This window comes from Pseudopipra pipra, chromosome 1 (assembly GCF_036250125.1).
Source record: "Pseudopipra pipra isolate bDixPip1 chromosome 1, bDixPip1.hap1, whole genome shotgun sequence".
In the NCBI taxonomy this organism is placed as follows: domain Eukaryota; kingdom Metazoa; phylum Chordata; class Aves; order Passeriformes; family Pipridae; genus Pseudopipra; species Pseudopipra pipra.
Genome location: NC_087549.1, coordinates 133246676 through 133268610, shown reverse-complemented (window position 1 = coordinate 133268610; position 21935 = coordinate 133246676). Strand labels below are relative to the sequence as shown.

Sequence of the window (21935 nt, the reverse complement as noted above, 5' to 3'; positions counted from 1 at the left end):
AGATGACTTAGTCACATCTATAATGGTTATGATAATTGTAAAGTACCACTCTACCAATACTTTTGAAGGATCTTTAGCAACATAATCTAGAGCTAAAGATTTTTGTCTCAGCTGGTTCAGGTGACCGGCATTTAAGTATTAGGAAAGAGATGGCCATAAACTTTCCTAATAATTAATGTTGATTTTTAATGGGTCTCAGAGCACTAGATGAAGAAGCATCAAGCTAGACAATGCCATGATAGGATTCAGAAAGAATAAACGAGAAAATCTGTCATTCTGACATTAGTACCAGGGAAAATACTGGCATGACTGATACAGGACTCCATAAAATATTGAGCAATGATAATGTAATAAATTTCATTTAATGTGGATTATATAAAATAGCTCTTGTCAAAGTAACTCAATTTCATCAATTTATCTGGATGTCCTCCGTCTTGTGTTATCAAAAAGTTTTGATCAGATGATTACAAAATTCCTTTGTGGCCTTTTCTGATTGACCAAAACTGCAAGGAAATGTAATTTATTAAACCTACTTTAATTCGAGCAGGCATTTTGTTATAATATTGCTGCTAGATTCCTGGCTACCTTTAGCTGTTCTACTCCAGGAGACTTCAGTTTACTTTGAGCAAATACAAGAGAAAGAATACTTTGGTATTGAATGACTATTAAAAAAAATTAAAAACCCCACAAAATAAAAATTAAAAAAACCCCAACCACTTACACATATTAAAATATTTGGGTTTTTTTTAGTGATGGACTTGTTCTCTGGTATAACATTTCAAAGTCACTGTACAGTGGTCTGCTGATTTTTTGTTACTCTGAAAGTGTGCTGCCAGTATTGAAGAAAGTTTGAAGCCAGGTTTTGGACTCACCTGTAGAATTCTGGGATAGTTCAGACTTGCTCTTTTCATTAAAATGGAGGTGATTTTGTATTCTGCCTGCTACAGTTAGAAGAAATCAAAACAAAGTGGTGAGATGGGCTTTAAAAATATGTGGAAAAGTCTTAAATATTTTTAAAATAAGATTACAAAAAGTACTGAAAGTTTTTAAAGGAGCTAGTCTTGCACAGGATCTATAATAACAGTTTCTTCTCTTTTAGTGGCTTAAATAAGAAGGAAAAAGAAATAAAATATATGAGGTGATGTTTTTGATCTAAAGAAGAGCCCAACACCCTGACGAGTGAGGTAATATAAGAACATGAAGTGAAGATACAGTCCCTACCCCAAGGTTTTTATCATTCAGATGCGTTGCTTTTTCTAAGTAAATTGCTCTGTGTTCCAAAGTGGCACGAAACACATCTAATCAAACGACACAGTGTGCAGCCAGCTTGTTGGAACATATGACAATAAGTGTGTCAAAACTGATAGAAACATAGGTGGTCAAATGAGGCATATGTTGTGATAGCTCAGGCCTTCAGAGGAGTTTCTGTCACAAAGTGCACATTCTGTCCTCTCCACTATGGAAATGGCCTACACAAAATACAGCTGATTGAACTTTGTTTGGAGGATTCTCATGAGCAGCGCAAATGGATCTTTCAAAATGGAAAATATCCACAAATGGATACTTTATCCAGCAATGGATGAGATCGGTTTAATTAGCAGGAATATTTGCAGATCTGGTTGAACAGTAAGAGGTACCAACAGAAAAGACACAGATAAGCACGAGTAGGTCTTGATGCTTTTTGGCATGAAGACCCATTGCACTAGATCAGACCATCTTTCTATACAGACACAGCAGGAGTTTCTCTGAAGACATGCAAAAACAAGCCCACCAAAGAGCCACATGTAATTTATCCTTCTGGTTAGATCCACGATCAGCATCTCATTCACTTTTAGATGGATTCTGTAGTGCATGTCTGAGGACTGACTTTTCCTCTCTCCTACTATCATCTCATTCCCTAATCCAATCATACCAGGATATTATCTTTCCATCTTCTCATTTACTTCACTAACAATATTGATTCTGTTATTGCTGACTACAATATGAACTACTCTAACAAGTGATTACTAGCACACACTTCAAAGTGATCTATAGTTATTTATGGGTAAAACATATGAGAATTTATCAGCTAGTTTTTGAGCTTCATATCTCATTGTTAATTCCTGTATGTAATACCCTTTCCAAATTATTTTTAGGATTTTATTTACCCTAGTAAGAGCAAATTCCTTCATTGCTGTTTCCTAACTTTTGCTTAGCAAGCTAATGCTCTAAGCTTTAGACATAAAGTTTAATTATGTTCTCTAGTGACTATCATTCTCAATTGATGGTTTGCACTGTGAAATCATTTTACCAATAATGCATTTGGTTCCAATGTTAGGGTTACAGGCAAGAGAATAATTACTGAAATTAATGTTCCTTTTTACCTCATTTAACCCTTCTATGGTGAATTTGGTTAGAACTTAATTAAGGAGCTTTTCAGCTAAGTGGAAATAAATCCTTAAAGCCAATCAGGCACTCAAACACTCACATTAGTTCAAGGACTTAGATTCAAACAAGGCTCTCTAAATATGACAGGAGACATATACCTAATGTGGTACATATATTTTTACCTGGGGCTGGAATATATTACAGAATAATGAGTATTTTGGAGGGTGCATTGTGAATTATATTTCAGGATAAAAATAGTTTAAATGTAATGAGAAAAAAAAAATCATTTAATTCGTAATAACCTGATCTTTTATAACTTAATGATTAGAATTTTTTTCCCAAAGATGCCTTCTATTTACATCAATGCAGTACAAGAAGAGTATTTGCTTCTCAGTATACTTGCAATAAGAGTACTTTGTCCCAAAATCTAAAGTAGTAATACTGAGAACCCCTGTCAGATCTATATAATGGGATGAGCATAGCCCCTGGCAGAATGCTCAAAAGAAGTAGTGCTGTGTTCCTAAGGTCCTCAAATTGAGAGACAGTGAATGAGAGAGCAATATAGATAAAATGGTCCAGAGACCCCCTGAAGATTGAAGGGTGGTAAATCTGGCAGAGAAATTCAGATTAGGAAAACTTTCTCTGTATTCTTGTCAATGACTCATAAAAAAATATAGATGTCTTCCTCAAGTTTCTTTTTATTACATGTGCCGAAAGTAAACTATTTCAAACTCCTCTTTTATGCAGCCAATAGACAGGAATATTATCTGTAGGGATGAAAATGTACCAATAGCACCAACTTCCTCTGTCTATCAAAAGTGAGTGTGAGAGACAGAACCATACAATAGTTTGGCTTGGAAGGGACCTTTAAAGGCCATCTAGTTTTAACCCCCTGCAATGAGCAGGAGCATCTTCAACCAATTCATGTTGCTCAGAGCCCTATCCAACCTGACCTTGAATGTTACTGGGGATGGGACATCCACCATTTCTCTTGGCAACCTGTTTCAGTGTTTCTTCACCCTCATTGTAAAAAATTTCTTCCTTGTATCTAGTCTAAATCTAGCTTTTTTAGTGTAAAACCATTACCCCTTATTCTATCACAACAGACCCTGATAAAAAGTTTGTCCCCATCTTTCTTATAAGCCTCTTTTAAGTACTGAAAGGCTTAATGTCTTTCAAGACCCTTCTCTTCTCCAGATTGAACAACTTCAATTCTCTCAGCCTTTCTGCATAGAAGTGTTCATTCCTTCAGTTCATCTTCATGATCCACCTCTGGACCTGCTCCAATAGGTCCATGTCTTTCCTATGCTGAGTAGCCTGGAGCTGGGTAGGGTCTCACCAGGGCGGAGTAGAGGGGAAGAATCCCCTCCCTTGACCTGCTGACCATGCTGCTGGTGATTTTCCCCTAGTCCCCATCGTGCTGTCCATCCACTCGAGAGGTGTGAGAAAAGTTAAGAGATTGACAGTTAAGGCTGAAACAAAAGAGTTTTTGAGTAGCTCAGCCTTCTCCTCATCTGTTGCCACCAGTTCTCTACTCTTGCTCATCATAGGCAGTATGCTTTGTTTAACTTCCCTTTTTTTGGCTGGCATTCCTGTAGAAGCCCATCTTATTATTCTTTCCATCCTTTGGCAAGATCAGCTCCAGCTGCACCTTGGCCTTCCTGACCCATCCTTACATAACTAAGCAGCATTGCTATACTCTTCCCAGAATACCTGTCCCTTCTTTCACTACTTGTGCATTTCCTTCTTGCCCCTCAATTTGACCAGCAGGTCTTGACTCAGCCATGCTAGTCTCCTTTCATCTTATGCCAAGGAGTTGAGACCTCTTACGCTCTATGGAAAACTTCCTTAAAGATCTGCCAAACTGGTTTTCCTCCCTTGTCCCGAGGGCAGTTTCCCAGGGGGGCCTATTGAATAAATCTTTCAAGATCTGAAATTTTGATGTCTTAAAATTTAGGGTCTTGACTTTACTCTTCACCTGACCCATACCCCTCAGGACTGCAAACTCCACCAGCACATGATCATAGGATGCCTCCAATCTAGATACCACCAATTACTCACTTGTGTTGGTGACCATCAGGTCCAGTATCACATCCACTCTGGTAGAGCTACCAGAACTTAAGAAGATATCTGGCTTAAGAAGATATCATCCATGTCCAGTCTCCTGGATTTCCTACAGCACACTGTGCTACTTTTCCAGCAGATGTAGAGGTGGTTGAAGTCCCCCAGGAGAACAAGAGCCTCCTGGAGAGAACACAGTCAGTCCTATAGCTGTAGTAAGAAGACTTCACCAATAAGCTCCCCTTGATCAGGTGGCCTGTGGTAGATACCGACCACAAGGTTCCCTTTGTTGCCTTGATCTCTAATTCTTACCCATATGCTTTCAGTCTGGTTGTGGCTATTGTTCAGAGACGACCCTACACACTCTATATTTCTTGACGCAGAAACAAACTTTCTACCCCTCCTTTCTTGCCTGTCCCTTCTAAATATACTGTAGCCATTAATACTCCACTGAACTCCAGTCATGGGATTGTTTCCACCAGGTTGCAGTAATGGCAACTAGGCCGTATCATTCTAGCAGTACAGTGGCTTCCAGCTCCTCCTGTTTGTTGCCTATGCTGTGTGCATTGGTGTAAAGGCACCTCAGCTGGGCCGTCAGGTATGTCTCCTTCTTAGAGGAACACCCCTTAATTGATTAGGTTCCCAAAATGCTTATTTCTTTCCAGCAGTTGCAAAGAAAGGCATCCAAATTTGATCAGATGAACAGCAATCCAGACAAACATTCACCTGCACAGGGAGGAATAAAAATCAGGATCATAACTCTGGAAAGAAAAATGAAGTCATTACTGCAAATTCATCCGGCAGTGAGTATCCTTCAGTTGCTCATAGATCAGTGTAAAGCAAGTACTGGCCCCAGTAAAATGACAATTAAAAAAATCCAAACAACCCAACATTAAGAATGGGCAGAAATTGCTAAATTACAGGTATTTGACCACTGTTACTTCATGTCTAGCAAAAGCAGGTAGTGGAGATGAAGCTTCATTAACTCATTTGAATCTCCTGTTGATTCATACCAGAGTTCAAGAGGAAAAGCATAGATTCAGCAGTTTTTGACTGTCTTAGACAGTGGAACCAGTGTGACTCAGATCTGGTTCTACAAGTAAATCCTTGCATGAAAATGAATATTATTTTGTAGTCTTTTAATCCTCTCTGTGGGTGTTTATAAAAAAAGGGATGGGTTACTTTTAGATATAGCAACACCCACACACTCGTGCACACAAAATGAGAGAAAGAATAGAACATGAGTTTAAAAAACAAATATAACTCCAGGACAATAATATTTGCAGCTGATGAAGGACAGAACAGAAGAATGCTATTAAATAAATCATAATTTATTACATGTGCCTGCATTTGGATGCCCAGTTAAGTACCTAATTACATGAAAAAATGCAATTGCCGTGTAAAGCAATGTTAATTTTCAAGCACACCTGCTGAGCTTGGGGTTGTCATTCAGGTACCTGCTCAGTTGCATGCTGTTGTGCACCATCTGCAGAAAATATTTGTGTGCCTGTCAGAAGTCTAGCACAGGTTATTAGTGAAGAAAACCAGGGGTTTGCCGGTTCAGCAGGAGTCCCATGATCTATCCAACATAGCTGACAAATTTCATTACAATTCTTAACTGGAGCTCTGGCAGTGCAGCTTTGTTTTATTTTGCTGAGGGGATGTGTAGGGAGAACTCTTTCTCTATTCAGACTGTAGATGCTTTTGATTTCTTGAATTTGAGCTCCAGTTGATGAGTTCTCTACTATGCTTACCTGCTTTTTTTATTCTTTTCTCTACTTCTTTGACACATACTGTATGCCATTAGAGAGCAAAAAGTACTGCTAGAACTTCTATTCTTAGTGTTGGTCCATTTGCTTTTTTGATTATCATCCTAACTGCCAAAGAAATGAAATGGCATTGCTTTGCAGTACCTGCACTCCATAGTACTCACTTTCACACTGTTCTTTTTTTCCTTGACAGGTAGAAACTGTTTCTGCTTTTCCCCATGAGTGCTTTAGGTGTGACGCTGAACAGCTCACGATGACAGCTAAAACATAGCAAGCAGCCCTAAAGGACATTTCTCAAATGTGTTTCTTTGCCCTGTTTCTTTGCCCTTACTTCACATTGGACATGTTAATAAGGCTTAAGACTACCTGTGTTTTTCTTACTTATCTTTACAGTTTAAATATCTCTACACTCTTGTAAATATTACCTCACTGACAGAATATGCAGATTTGTTTCTGAGAAGATTGTCTGATTTCTTTTACAGCTTTGGCTTTGATATATTATTTAAAAAGCTTCTTTCTTGAACCAAAAGTAACACTGTCTTACATATTTATCCATTTTACTGTAAATTGCAGACAATGAGGTTGAGGGAATGGAGCATTATGTGACTGGCCTGGCAAGTGACAAGTGAGGGAGGGCACATAAAGGGACAGGTAAAGGCCAAAAATATGGTGGAGTAAACATTTCTTTCTAAGCAACTGAAGCCTAAGAGCTTTAAAAAGGACTTTGCAGCTGTCCTGTTTTAGAGTCTTCTTCAATGAAATACTAGATGTTGAAGCTGATAAAAACTTTATGGAGAAACATACAGATTTGACAAACTGTAAATATTTCTGATAGAATGGTAGAATTTTCATCAGGCACCAGGCAGCATGACAGTTCTTGGTGGTTGGTGGTTCTTTGAGTAACTGTCCTTCTGTCCTTGTTGACCTCATCCGAGGGAGCTTGTCTGTGCAGAAACATCGAGGTGGTTCAGAGCCAGCTCATAAGCTCCTTGGGCAGCTGATATATGAACAGCTCAGCTCTCCCTGTTTCCAGATCAGTGCTCAGAGTCACATGCCTTGGGGTCTACAGGGCTGAAAGCAAACAAGAAATTTCTGATCTTAGTCTCCCAGAATCTACTTTTCTCTCACAGGTGTTATCTGACTTTTTAAAAAATCCCATACTTATGGGGCAGCTGATGTGACAGTGGTGGGAGATATCCACTACAGCTTTCCAGCACTCTTCATGGAACAAACTCACAGACTCTGAATGGCCTATTTCCACCAAGTGTTTTTCCATGACTGTGTCATATTGTGTCATTGCCACTAGCTGGATTATTTCATTTTAGCTGGAGAAAAAAGAAGCTGTCATCTCTTTAGATTGTATAAAACAACCACATAATATTTTTTACCTATTCACTTTGTCTTAATCTACTGACAAAAGCTAGACCTCTCTCCAGAAAGCAGTTCTCTCATGGGTTTATCATTTTCTTGACCACTACAAGTTGAGGACTCTCTGCCTTCAGCCCTGTTTCTCCAACACAGGTGCTTGTTGGTCTGTGTAGAGCTCTGTGCCATGACTAAACTGCTCCCCATACCTGAGCTGCAGAAAGTAGTATTTGCTGTTACAATACTTGGTCAGCCTCCAGTTTATCCTACTGATGCACTTTTGGCCATGCTACAGGGAAACAACAGCATGAGGTGCTTTAGGTGCTGGTGGACAGTCAAGTAGGCATAGACACAGATAGGTGAGCAGCAGCTTAAAAATGACTGTGATATCATAATCTGCAAGTCTACTTTGAAAAAATTGCTCTCAGGGCTCCATGGAAAATTTAGCATTTCCTGGTGTTGATTCTGTAGTTCTAAAGTTCACTGATGAGCACAGGGCTGCCTCCGGACCAAGGGGCAAGTGGATGCAGCAATTTAGTTCTCAGTCCTGGTCTTCAAGGTTTCTAGTTTGGGCATCTGACTGAATACACTGGAGCTCCCTCACAGCTTGTAAACTTTCCTTGCACAAACACCACAGCACTGGAGAGGTGGTGAAGGGGGGAAGGCATTTCTGCCGTAGAATGTGGAAGCATGAATTTGAACTGGAAAGATGTAAGATTAGACATGATCTGCTGACTCCTAGAGGGCACAATGAATTCAGAGACAAGATAGCACCACTGCTTTTGCAGAGGATGCTTTTGACACTTTTTGGCATGTGTTTTCTCCTCCTCCACTTTCCTTATGCTATCAGCAGTACAAAGCCAGGTAATAAAAAAATATAATAAAGGCAAAGAATTCTGCTCTCTCCAACAGTAATTACCTGATTTATAGAGGTTTAAAGATATTAAAAAAAAAGTGTGAAAATAACCACAAAAGAGTTTCCTGAGCAAATATTTCAGACAGTAGTCCTCTCCTTCAAAAAAAAAAAAAAACAACCAATCTTAAAATCTATCAAACCAACAGAGAAGCCCACACATATACATGCATACATGTGCAAGTAGAGATCTACAAAATATGTTACACAGAGGAGCTTAGCCTTATTCCAGTATATGCCTGTGTATTACATTCCAACAGAATTAATTAGATAGGAAAATGTTGACCTCATTAAATGGAGTCTAGTTTTGTGCCTGTATTTGTATACAACAGAAGATTTGTGTATTCATAGGAAGCAAAAAAGCTGTCATTCATATGTATGCATATATCAGCTAAAAAACAGTGGTCAAATCATATTGTTTTGTTAGGCAAAAATAGTATTTTCAATCTCTTTTTACTATTATTTTAAGTATCTTTTTACTATCCATTTGCATAACAACTTCACAATAAGCAAATAAATTAAGAGGAAATGTATCTGCTGTGTACATATTTAATCCCTTCTGTTTATGTTCTTTTCAAAAAGAGATTGAAAGATTTGAAACAAAGAGAATTTGCTCGAAATGTGGCTTCAAAGTCATGGAAAGATGAGAAGAAACAGGAAAAAGCACTCAAGCGACTCCACCAGCTTGCAGAGTTACGGAAGCAGTCAGAATGGCAAGTATTTAAGAATCTTACTAGGTTTTAATGCCCTCTTCCCTCAGTCCCAGAAGAAATCTTAATATTTTTACTCCTACACAATGTAATGTACAGAGATTGTGTACAGCGTAACCTGTTTTCAGCTGTCCTCAACTCCAAATGTTCCTGTTCTGCAAACCATAAAATTGAAAGCCCTGAATTAATTACATGTTATTTGAAAGTTTGTCATTTTCTCTCCTGTAGCTAGTTATTCTCATGTCTTCTAAACTGAGTGTTTTGAAGATGCTTTTATAATATCATCATTTTACCTTATCAAAACTGATCTGAAGAGATTAATATGACTGTCTTAGCATTTGACACTAAGTGAACAGGAGAGGAAAAACTCTTTGTGAATAATTTTTCCTATTTTTAGGGTGCTGGGATTATTCTCAGAGTTTCTCTGTAGAGTAATGAGACGTATCATTATGTGAATGAAAAACAAGTAATTAACTGAGTTAAGTTTATCTAATACTGTTAGCTCTATTGAAGAATATCGAGATACAGGACAAAGATTGCACTAATAAACCTTTAAATTTGAGAAATCTCCTTTGTTTAATGACACTGAGGGCTTCAGATTGCCACCAGACCAATTGTTTATGTTAATCTATGACCGTAATGAGTTAATCAGATAATTAACTGACATTCTTTTAAATTCATATCAAGATTACTTTACCCTGGAAATAATAGCATTCAGAGTTTATTATGCACTCATTTTGGCCTATGTAATTGCTTTTGAGCAATCTGCTGAAATATAACAGTTTAGTGCTAATATATCACTTTTATGGTTGCAACTCCATTTTCATACAAATCTGTTGAAACAAATGTAACTGCCTCTGGGAAGATTCCTTTATGCCCACATACTTGAAGATGTAGTCTCAGATAGACCAATAAGGTCAGTGATAATAGGAAAGCCAGAGTGAGACTGTGAGGGGAAAAAGCATGTTTGCTTTTAGAGAGAGCCAAGACTCCATAATCCTTTACAAAGAGCCTGGAAAGACAAAGCTTGCTCTTTGTAATCATGAATAGGTGCAGGGATGGCTGAGAGCTGTGATTTTGGCAGAGGAGTAGCATTCCCAGTTGCTCAGGAAAGACAGAGTCAGCCTTTCTAAGCAAAGTCTACATACACATACAATTGTTATTGTCCCTGAGTATTGTGTCTCAGGTTGCAACACAATTCCTTGAAACAAGCCAGTACAATTTGACAACAAAATTACTATGAATCTTGTGCACAGAAACATTTTATTTTGCTATTCCAAGGAGACTTTTAAAAGGATCTCTTTATACACCTTCTCCAAGAGATTATTTCTTCTTGATGTACAAATAGGGGTGAATTTGTATCTCCTGATGCCAAATTTGTGGCAAATGCAAATATATGCTCTGAAATGCATACATATTCTCATACTCTGAGTTGATGCTACTTCAGAGAGTCTTTCTGTCTTTCCCATTGCTGAATATCAATGTGTTTTTATAGCATTTATAAAACATGCTAGCCAATTATAGATAGCTGTTATGCAGATCTAGGAGTTCTAATGTATTTACATTTATTTAAAATATTTCCTAATCTTTAATCAAACTCTTTACTTAATCTAGTTCCTAATTTTTTTCTTGTTAGTGTACTGTAGTGCTGCATTGATACCAAATGTAGATAATTAGTCTAATGAAATGCGTGTTTAAATTATATCTTGGAAAAACACTTTTATGGTGGCTATATATGTCTTATCTCTAATGGAAAATGACAACAGTCATTGCAATCTCAGTTAATCATCTATTTCAAGAAATCAGTGATTTACCATGTTTGCTAAGGCCCTCTTAGATAGGTTGCACTTTTTTTTTTTTTAATTACAAAAGTACTAAACCGCAGATTTCAAATCTGAGATATTTTGGGAAGAGGAATAATGTAATTAATAAAAGTAGAACACAGAAAGAGGAAATATGGCAAAGTAAATCAAATCATTGTTGATAATAAGACCAATGAAGTGGTGATTAATATTGATGGAAATCTACCTGTGTCTTTTTTTCCCCACCAATGTTTGCTGATAGTTTTAACATTAATAACTCTTTGAATATTTTGCAAAGTCATTGATTGTGGAATAATATAAAGATAAAATAAAAATTTACTCTTAAAAAAGTCATATAAACACATTTCTTCCTAAGCAAGCAGAATGTTTCTCTTTCTCTTCCAGAGTTTGATTTTGCAGATGCTCCAGGTGGAAGTAGCTCACTTTGAACACAGCACAATTTCTTTTGCAGTGGCCTCTCATAAACCCAAGACTTACCACAGATCAGATTCCCCTTAATACAATTTCAGAGTAAAACCAGCGTTTGCTCTGGATGTACATGGGCATAACTCTGAAAAAGAGCATTCACATGCTGACTTCAAAATGTATAATTTTCTGTATGTAAAGATCACCTTGCCCATATAAAAGCCCAAGATAAGTTGAGGATTTAGTCCTTTGTTTTTTTTGAAAAATTGTGTTACAATAGTGTAGGATGGTATATATATGTTTGTGTGTGCTGTAATCTATGAAGAACCACAAACCACGCACTGTGACTACATTTACCTAAAGCAATATTTAGTGTTTTGCTCTAAATTTTTGTTAAAAGTTCCACTCTTATAGGTTGATGAATTTATAAACTGTTTAATATATCAAGTTCTGAAACCACCTAAATTAAAGGTAGTATGAGATCTTTCTGCTGTGTAGAGGTGGCTATTATGCTTTGAAAGTAGTAAAGTTTCTCGTTTTAATATTAAATTCTAAGCTTTGGCATAGGCTGCACATGCTTTGGAGCTGGTTGTGAGATGCCGCGTCTTCTAGACCTGGGAGGCAGCAAAGTGGAAGTTACCTGGAGTGTTTACTAAGCAGAACTCTGTTCTGGATTCTGCATTTAGCTCAACGTGGATGTGGCAAAACAAAGAGCATTGCTTTCTGACTTTACTGAGGTTAAAATATGTACCCTTATTTGGACATTACCATGAGAGAGTTCAGGTTTGCTTTTTGAGTGTTAAGGGCTACTGGGACAGTTAGGTAGGATTAATGGGAGGCATAAAAACAGCTACCCTGGTTTAGCCTCTGAAAATTATACACCTGCTCAAAATCATAAAGGAATAGACACACCTGTTCAAAAGCCTATGAGGGTCCTGAGGGCACTAACAACCCTTAATGACCCTGACCACCCTCACCTGGGCCCCACTCACACCTGGGGGCTTAGAAAGCTCAGCCTTGGTCCTCCTTAGTCTCTCTGGGCTGGGTTGGAGGAGGGTTGTTCTCCTTGGCCATATCCATGCTGGTGTCTGTCCCCGGCACTCCTTTCTCTGGACCTCAACCCATGGATTGGCTTCCTGGCTCAGCCTCAGCCCTCTCCAGTCACTGTGGATCTGTCTGGTGTTCACTGGCCCTGGCCCTGGCCCTAACCTATGGATTGTATTTTTAATACAGCTCAAGATGTGCATACAGGAACCTAAGGAAGATACCCCACAAAGCAGCCAGTCTTTATTTTGCAGCTGATATGAGTCTGATATGGTGGCCTCTTGAGTTTAGAGGGTTGAATTTCTCCCAGTTATCTTAAGGATGTTGTGAGAGTTCTTCAGACTTGCTCATTCAGGGTGAGCCACAGGGAGTGGTCTTCATCTGTATCTAGTCACAGAAAAGTTCAGGATTTAAGTCAAATTGTGTACTGTCTACCTTTGAAAGACTTGGGGAAATCTGCATCATGAAAGGTAAAACATTGGAGGATTGGGGTCATAATACTTCAAGTTTTATCAAAAACTCACCAACTTTATTTTCCTTTGCTGATATCACATTCTGCTCTGAACTGGCAGAGGTCAAGGAGACTTGGACAACACTCCCAGGCACATGGTGGGATTGTTGGGGTGTCCCATGCAGAGCCAGGAGTTGGACATGATGATCCTTGTGGGTCCCTTCCAGCTCAGCATATTTTATGATTCTATGATTCGATGAGTAGACTGCGCATTTACCCTGTAGAAACTTAGCTTTCGCTTGTAACAGCATGAGACATCCTCCTTCACCATAGAGACGTTGTCAATGCAAGCTCTGTCATAGCTTGGTTACTTAATACAGCTTTCTTTTTTCTTTATTTTTTACCTTACAGCATCACTGGGAGTGGACCATTGCTTAAAGCCCCCCGATTGGTCATGGAAAAGCAGCAGGGACCCCATGGCATTTTCCTGTATAAAGGTGGCAAGTTCACAGCCAGTTCTCAAAGAACAATGATGAGTGAAGGACAAGGTTTCTCCAGAGCCATGCTAGAGAAACAGCAGCTTATTATAAGCAGGCATCATCCCCCTACTGAAAGACACCATGCACTTGGAAATCAAGTCTCACAAATGTTCCCAGATAGCACCAATACCTCTCAAAGGGCAGGAGTGTCTTTCTCGTTCTCTAAAAAGGTCCCTTTAAAGCTTGAGTCCTCAGCATCAGTCTTCAGTGAAAACTCTGAAGAAGGAAATGATTGTAGTGAGTCTCCCAATCTTAAAAAAAAGCAAGCTATTGAGGCCTGCCATTCTGGCACACTTTTGGAGGAACCCGTGAAAGCAAGCTTGGATAAAGGGTCACCTATTGCACAAGACCAAATAGATATGGATAACAACACATTAAATCATGCAGCTCCAAAACCTAAAATAGTAAAGGAAAATGATAAAAGTAGTGATAGGGAATTAGAAGAAAAAGTCAGTGCTCATCCTTCATTTTCTAAAGTCAAAATACAGCTTTCAAATTTGGATTTTTCTGGTTCACGGAGAGAAACAGAGCAAGAGAGCAAACTGAATGAATCTGAGCAATTCTTAGAAACTCTCATTTCGCCTTCATGCCAGGCTAACAATTTTTGTATGCAGCTGAACACCTACAAGCACAGCAATGCTCACCTGCCTAATCAGTTATCCGAACTCCCATTCCAGTCGGCGCCTGAGCTGGCACATTCAAGCAACATTAATAACAGTCCTGGAGTGGTAAAAAGAGAAAGATCTTTGGAGATTTCAGAAATCACAAATGGAAATATGGAAACATGTCCAAAGGAGGCCATGGTTAAAGGATTTAAGCCCCAGACGTTGCCTTTCCTCCATGTATTGAGCAAAGATGGCACCACTGCTCTGCAGTGGCCCACAGAATTACTTTTGTTTACAAAAACTGAGCCCTGTATTTCATATGGCTGTAATCCATTGTATTTTGACTTCAGACTCTCTTTAAATCACAGAAATGGTAAACAGCATGAAACAAACAAAGCAAGCTGTAAAGAGCACTCTAAAAATAAGACTGCAGATGAAAATGAGCCCTCAGGTTTAATAAAACACAAACAAATGTCAAATGTACAAGATAATCAGTTGTTGAAACCAAAGAAGATGAAAAGTTCCCTAAATCCAAGAAAGGCCAAGCAAAAAGCTGAGTCAGACATAGTGAAAGAAATGAACAAAAATGGTCAAAAATGCATTGCAGATTATTTGAATGAAAATATACCCAAAGTGCCTGCTTACCTTGATGTGTCACAGAAGGATAATTTGACAGAAAAAAGTCTTCATACAACAACACTGAGAAGACCTTTAAAGCATCTTTTTCATAGCTGTGAAAGAAAAAACCAGAAATTTAGAAATGAAAGCATTTCCTTTTCTGCTTTTATGTCTAGGATTAAAAAGTCTAAAGCTGCAAAATGTCATTTACTTTATTCTAAAGAAAAATGTGAAAACCAAGATGACTACAGATCCATTCAAGATGTGGCCAGCTGCAGCAGTGATATAAGTGACAGTGGAAAAGACTCTAGTGGAAGTTTCCTTAGTTGTAAATCCAGTTCAAACAGCAGGAATTCAGAGAATGAAGGATGTGGAAGTTACACAAGGTGTTGGAGGTTCCCATCTCCTCAGAAGTCCTCCTCTGGCAGACATTCCAGCTATTCTGACACTTCAGTTAGCAGTACAAGTAGCTGCATGAGTTACATGAGTCCCACATCAAACAATCACAGCAGAAATTATTTGCTTTGTTGTTGTAAAAGAAGAAGCAAGACAGATGAAAGGCACAAATGTAAACACAGAAAGCACAAGTGTATTTTCACTTCGGATGATACAGATGAGGATTATCTGTGTCATAGTAGAAGTCACAGAACTAGAAACTGTACTCAGAGGGGCAAAATTAAATATCAAAAATGTTCAATACATAAAGTTTTACAACACAGAGACAGATCTAAACACAGCAGATGTAGACATCGGCATTTTGTCAAAGCTCATAGTAGGAGTAGAAGCTACCACAGATCCAAAAGTTGTTCCACTAGTGATTCAAGAAGCAGCGAAAGATCATCTAGTAGCAGAATCTCAAGAGGCGTCAGTTCAGGATCCTTCTCAAAAGAGACTGACAACTATGACAACAAAACAAAAGAGGATGCCAAAAGAGGTCCTAATGCTGAACCAGGAAAAGCTGAAACTGCACATTACAAATCTCTGAATGTGAATAGTCAGTCAAAAAACTTTGCCACCTGTTCTTCTGAAAACCTGGCAAAAGATATATGTGGAAAAAGGAAATCACTGACAGCCAAGTTACTTTTAGAAAGAGTGCAGTCTAAGAAAGCCCAGGAGCAAATGCACAATTCAGAGAGATTTTCAAACAGTGGTGGGGAAGAATTAAAGGATCGCTCGAAAAGTCACTTCGCTCTTCAGTTCTCATCATCAGTAGATGACATTGCAATGTTACCTTTGCCAGAGAAAGTGCTAAGCATAGGTAAAAATGACATGGGGCATAATGAAATCAGCTTGTTGGAAAACAGTGTGAAGAAAAACAACTTGGAAGCATCAGAGATAACTAATGTTGCTCTTTCACCTGGCACTGATTATGATCATTGTGTTTTTAAAGACGTAATTCAAATAGAAACGGGCTATCAGAGCCCAAGCATAAAAAGGAACACAGCAATAAAGGAACAACCCAATCTCTTCATTAGTGAAGTGCAACCCTTTATACAAAGCTGTGATCCATTACCAAATGATTTCCCTGGTGCTTTTCCCTCTAATAGATATTCTGTTGCTAATTCAACAGAGACCAAAGAAGAACTACACGATATAAACATGGACTCCAACGGGGCAGAAGGCAGTTCAGACTCTTTTTGTGACAATGCTATGCAGAAGTATGATGACACAGTAGATGACCTAGAAGTGTACAGTAAATCCACCTCCCCTCCTTTAACACAGCAGCCTATCACATTTTCACCAGAAGAAGTAGACAAATACAGGTTGCTGCAGCTGCAAGCTCAGCAGCATATGCAGAAACAACTTCTGGCAAAACATCTGAAAGTTTTGCCTGCCCCAGGACCAGCTGCCTTCTCTGCAACACCAGCAGTTCCTGCCTTCCCTGTTCAGCAGCACGCTACTGTCACTACCATCCACCACACACTGCTGCAACGCTTTGCTGTTTCAGCATCTGTGCATCCTCACAGCAGTCATCTCTCCCTGGCACCCCTTCACCCACTCTCTCAGGCACATTTTGCCCCCATATCACTTTCCCCGTTAGGTCCAGCCTTCATTCCCACCCACCCTGCTTTGCTGACAGGACACCCATTACACTTGGTTTCCACCACACCCCTCCACCCTTCCCCACTGACCTTCCCTGCACTTCCACATGCTGCATATATCCCGGCCTTATTTACACCACACCTGAACACAGCTACAGCTTCTGCTATACATGCAAATCACTTAGTTCATCCGGTATTCCAAGGGCAAGAGCCCCATCACTATTCCTGCTCTAGCCAGACCCAACAGTTACCTACAACAAAAGAAGTTTTCAGTGTTTCTAGCTACTTAAACTAGCCCAAATGATTTCACTATGGCTCCAAAACCAAATTTAAATAAAATAAAGCATTCAGTGTTCAATCACGTGTCTGAGGGGAAATCTGTTGTTTTGCTGAGAGCACAGTGGCAAAGATTTTAAAGTCCACAATCTGTCTGACAGTATATGAATGTTGATTTTATTCTTGTATCTCTGAAGGAAAGCTGCTTAAAAGCTTCTTTGTGATACTAGCACAAGAAGGATGGGGTGGCTAGTGTCATTCCACAGAATGTTTGAAAAGAATAGCCCGAAGTGAAGTCTATGACTCTCAGGAGGAATGGGACCACAGCACCCAGACACAATGGGATTGAGTATATCAACACGGATGAGGGATTTAAAGTAGCGCAATTTAAGGTAAAGCACTCTTGAAACACCTCAAAAATTTGATTTTTCTGAGTGTATATCTGAAACAGTCCAGTTCTTGGTTTGGTTAAGGTGTTTCTGAACAAAAAATAAGGTATCTGGGACCACCAGTCCCTGGGGCTGTCTCCTGGGTGAAATAAACTGGGGAGGCTCAGAGGGAGGGATGATGAGTTAACACTGGAAGAGAAGGGATCGCAACAGCATCTTGAAGATACTTTAGTGATTTCATCCCTGACATATGTTGCTTGGACAGTGCAAAAGGATTGCAGTCAGGCCACTGGTACATTACAAAAATATTCCCTTAGCATAGGGAGCTCTGTGCTGGCACAAGCAGGCTGCTGCTTTTCTCCCTGAACCAAGCATCCAAGAAGGCAATAAAGCCAAGTTCTTTGGCTTTACCTGTGTATGTATCATAGGATATGTCAGAGGTGAGCTGCAGTAGCCCAGAATTGCCAACAACCAGTGCTGGCTTTGAACCTCAGAGGTCCTTGGCCAAAACTGCAACACTTCTTTCCTATCAAACAGAGCTCTGACATGTGGAAGAGTCTTTCCCAAAGAATGTGTAAATATCTTTCATCCCTTTCACAAACAACAGAAACAATTGGCTGGTCCTATAAATTTGTGCTGATACCCATAAAAATGCAGAAGTAAAATTCTGAGCAGCTCTCCAAAAATTGGTTGTCCAGGTTGCCTCAAAGAAAAACATGTCATAGTACTCAGCATTTAAAGGTATATTGATCTAAACAAATATGTCAAGATTCTCGCATGGCTTCCCAAACTCTCAACAAGCAAATTGAAATTCCGAATCCACAATGTTTGAATGCATGTATCCAACCTTCAGAGTAATGTGTGGTTGAAATTGTTCATAATAACTGTGTATCTGGAAATAGGTGAGGACTTCAGCATCTCTTTGAATGGCATAGTTTGACTATTTTATAATGCTTCTAACTCAACATGAGATTTGTAGCATGAAATTAAGTTCGTAATTGTCATTAGACTGCAGGCATGCTTCCCAATATAATTGGACCATGAAGTATCCAACAGACAGTACCTGTTTGTATTAAAAACATTTGAAATAATTTCAATTCATTTGCAATAAGGTAATGCACAGTTAAAAATATATCTTTCAGAATCAACATAAAATACATTTAAAAAGTTTTGGAGGAATTTTATTTCATTATATTCAGCTATCTGAATCAACTGAGAAATCTAATTGCAGTTAAGTTGTGTATTTAAAATACAACAGGACCAATTTTCTTAGTCTTAATCAAACTGGATTGATCCATTGCAATAAAATGGAATTGTTTTAATTTCTAAAAGCAGCTGCTTCAGCAAAAACTGGTATTATGTCAAACTTTTCAAATGACTTTACAAGTTGCAACTGTTTGCTTTGTCTTTTCAAAGTTTGTATTTTTAAAGTAGCTTCGAATGCTTAATGTTTTAGCATCTATCAGAAAACAAAATGGAGACTGAGCAGAAGCAAAACATTTTTGTGTTGAGAAATGTTGGTGAAACCAGCACTGTCAAATATATTTTAATTTGATTCCCAGCTTATTTATTAGTCTCATTAACCAAATGGATTTGTGCCACTTTGGAGTTACTTATCTGTATGTAAGTAGCATATAAATTATGTTTAATTTTCTGATTTTAATTGCAGGGAACTTCTTTAATCAAAATTATTACTTCAGAATTAAAAAGGTCGAAATTTTTCTTGGAAAAGATGTAAAATTAAATATTTCTACAGTTTAAAAATTCTTCCTTTTAATTTTGGCTAAAAATCTTCCCAAATTAAGATCTGAATTTACATAAAATTTCTATGCTTCTGCAGCTTTGTTTTCTGAGAATAAAGCATATTTCACTGATTGTGATTTAACACCTCCGAAAATTATTACTTGCTTGGATGGAGATCACTCACTCAGTGGAACACTTGGAAATATTAGTCATAACTCTGTAGAAATATTGTGAACTGACCATCTAAAGTAGCAGGTCAATCTGTGCCCTAGAAGAGGCTGACTAAGCTGCATAGCCATGACCACCAGTTCAGGGCTAATACCAGCCTAAAAGATGCATTTCAATCCCTACAAACTTTTGAATTTATGGGCCCAGTTTCGTTTCTATTGAAGCAAACCCAGCTGTTCTCACTGTATATAAGAGTTCATTTGTATCCTAAGTAGATAACGAAAAAAGAAAAATATGGAACTAAGGAATGATGGGCTAATCTCATCTTTAATGTGTGTACACACATTTTGTATCCCTGCTTCTTACAGACAATGTTAATGCTGTAGAAATTTCTGTCTCAAAAAACCTAACCAATTGAAACTTAACCATATCCTACTACATGGATAATTTATGGAAAATAGATACATATGTTTCCCATAACATATGCACAATACAATGGGATCCTAGAAGAAACAAAATCATAGGATGTCAATGCATTATTGTATATACCAACACGGTAAAGCAAATAAATTGACAATGAAGATTAAATTTAATTCTTGGAACAATGAGAATTAGGATTTTGAGAGGTTTTGATGGGGAAAAAAGGAGAGATTAAGAACAGAAATAGCACAGTAGCAAAACAGTAATCGTTGACTACTGAACAAAGGAAATGTCCAATATCATTTTTAATACAAAGAAGAGATTTTCTTGGAGAAATGTAATAAAGCTATCAGCACAGCTGAACTTATATATTCTCTCTAATTGCTACCATATTTGATTTTCATCAGTAATGTACTTTAAATATGTATCATTATAATTATTAAAATCATTATTGAGCCCAACGTATGGAGCCATGCTACAATTTTGATTTTATTCAAATAGATTTTTAAAAGAGTTACAGTATCCTCATGGCAGTGATATAGACACACCAAGTTAATAATCTGTTTTAGCTTGATGGTATGTTCTTGATACATACCCACACACTAAAATTCCTATAAGAAATGTTTCCTCAGTTACACCATGATAAATTTTTTTGTTGTTGATGTTTGGGAGTTTTATTTGTAACTGAGGTACCTCTGGAATACATTCAAGATGTATATTTGTTGTTCAGATTTGCATAAAAATGCCATTTGATCAGATTGATTTTAAAAGTGTCAAGTTTATATTTAAAACTGGATAATACTCTGGCTAGTATAATATGTAAACTAGTAATTTTGTTTTGTATTCTCTGTATAAAGTGTTTTATATTATACAGTAGCTAAGTGAATTGCACTATTGTACATGCAATGCGACTTTTTTTTTAGCTTATTCAAGGAATCCCTGGGAATGTAGTTTAATGCAATAATATTTTTTTTCAATAAAAAGGCTTACTGGTATAAAGAGTGTCAGTCATGTATTTTTAATGTAAAGCATACCAAAAGGCAGCAACATAATAAAATGCAGAATGATGCAAACATATTCTGTATTTTAATCTGCAGAACTGAAATACATTTAATTCATTCCTGTGGCTATAATCCTGAAATTTCTTAGAATGTTTCCTAAAGACTTTAGTATGTGTTAAAAAAGTGGGTTGTTTAAATGGAACTGAAAATAAATATTCCTTTAAAAAAATTATTCTATCTATGTGGTTTTTCCATGTACTTTTAGTGAATAAACATCCTCCTGGATATTTTTATGCACTGATAAATTGATTTAGAATTTCACCTATAACTCATCAGGTTGCCCAAATAATGTCTCTGAGCTATGATTCTTAATGCTTGTATAGTAGGACCTTGGGTAAAGAAGCTAACAGTAGGATCAACAAATGCATCATTTATTCGCCCTTCAATCATACTTTGAAACTTTACATAGTTGTGATAAGTATCACTTTCTCCCATGTTTTCTCTTTTACGTTGTATTTTTCCGGTTTATTTATTGTGTCCTTTTCCATCTGTCTTTCGTCTTTATTGTAAGCTTTCAGATGTAAGGCTTTGGCTTTGGTCACGTAGGTACTCAGCTTCAGGGGTCTGAGAAACTACTGCTGTGCTACTTGTAAGGCTAGTTATAGCCACCAGTAAGTAGTTTCATAAGTGTCATGCCTCCAAGTGAGCACAACAACTGAAGTAAGGTGAAAACAAGTGTCTCCGTGGGTACATGTAACAGATAAAACTGTGGTTTTGAGGTATGATGTGACAGAGGTTATATTCTGTTAGACGTATCTGCATAGCTGGAAATACCGTGGCCAATCTCTGGGACCAAATTAATCGACCATGCAGTGACATGTCATGACTCAGGCATTCTATAAAATCTTGAAATCACAGCAAATCAACAGAGACATAATTGACACAGTGTATCTAATTCCATTCAACTGCGTTTCTTCATCTAGTTGTTTCATAATAAAAACAAAATTCAGAACTAGAAAAACTTACATACACAGTGTGTGTGTCTGAAGGAAATCCCCTGCAAATCAATATCTATGCCACTACCTGTCAATTTTAGTAAGCTTCCAGTTGAGATCAGATGTCACCTCTTTGTTGCTGAACAAACCTTGATACAAGCTGGGAAAAAAAAAAAAACAAAACAAAACAAAATGAAAAACCCCACTACAAAACAAAACAAAACCAAACCA

General features: G+C 37.9%; 1 protein-coding gene across 2 annotated transcripts in view; it reads left to right on the top strand.

The window, feature by feature from the left end:
- ZNF804B (zinc finger protein 804B) overlaps positions 1-20703 on the top strand; it is a 231313-nt gene extending 210610 nt beyond the window's left edge. For both annotated transcript variants that reach the window (XM_064678198.1, XM_064678188.1), the window contains exons 3-4: positions 9058-9188; positions 13320-20703. In XM_064678198.1, coding sequence (XP_064534268.1) covers positions 9058-9188; positions 13320-17007 — 3819 coding nt within the window. In that variant the 3' untranslated portion in view covers positions 17008-20703. The remainder of the gene's footprint in view (positions 1-9057; positions 9189-13319) is intronic.
- Positions 20704-21935: the final 1232 nt, after the last annotated feature.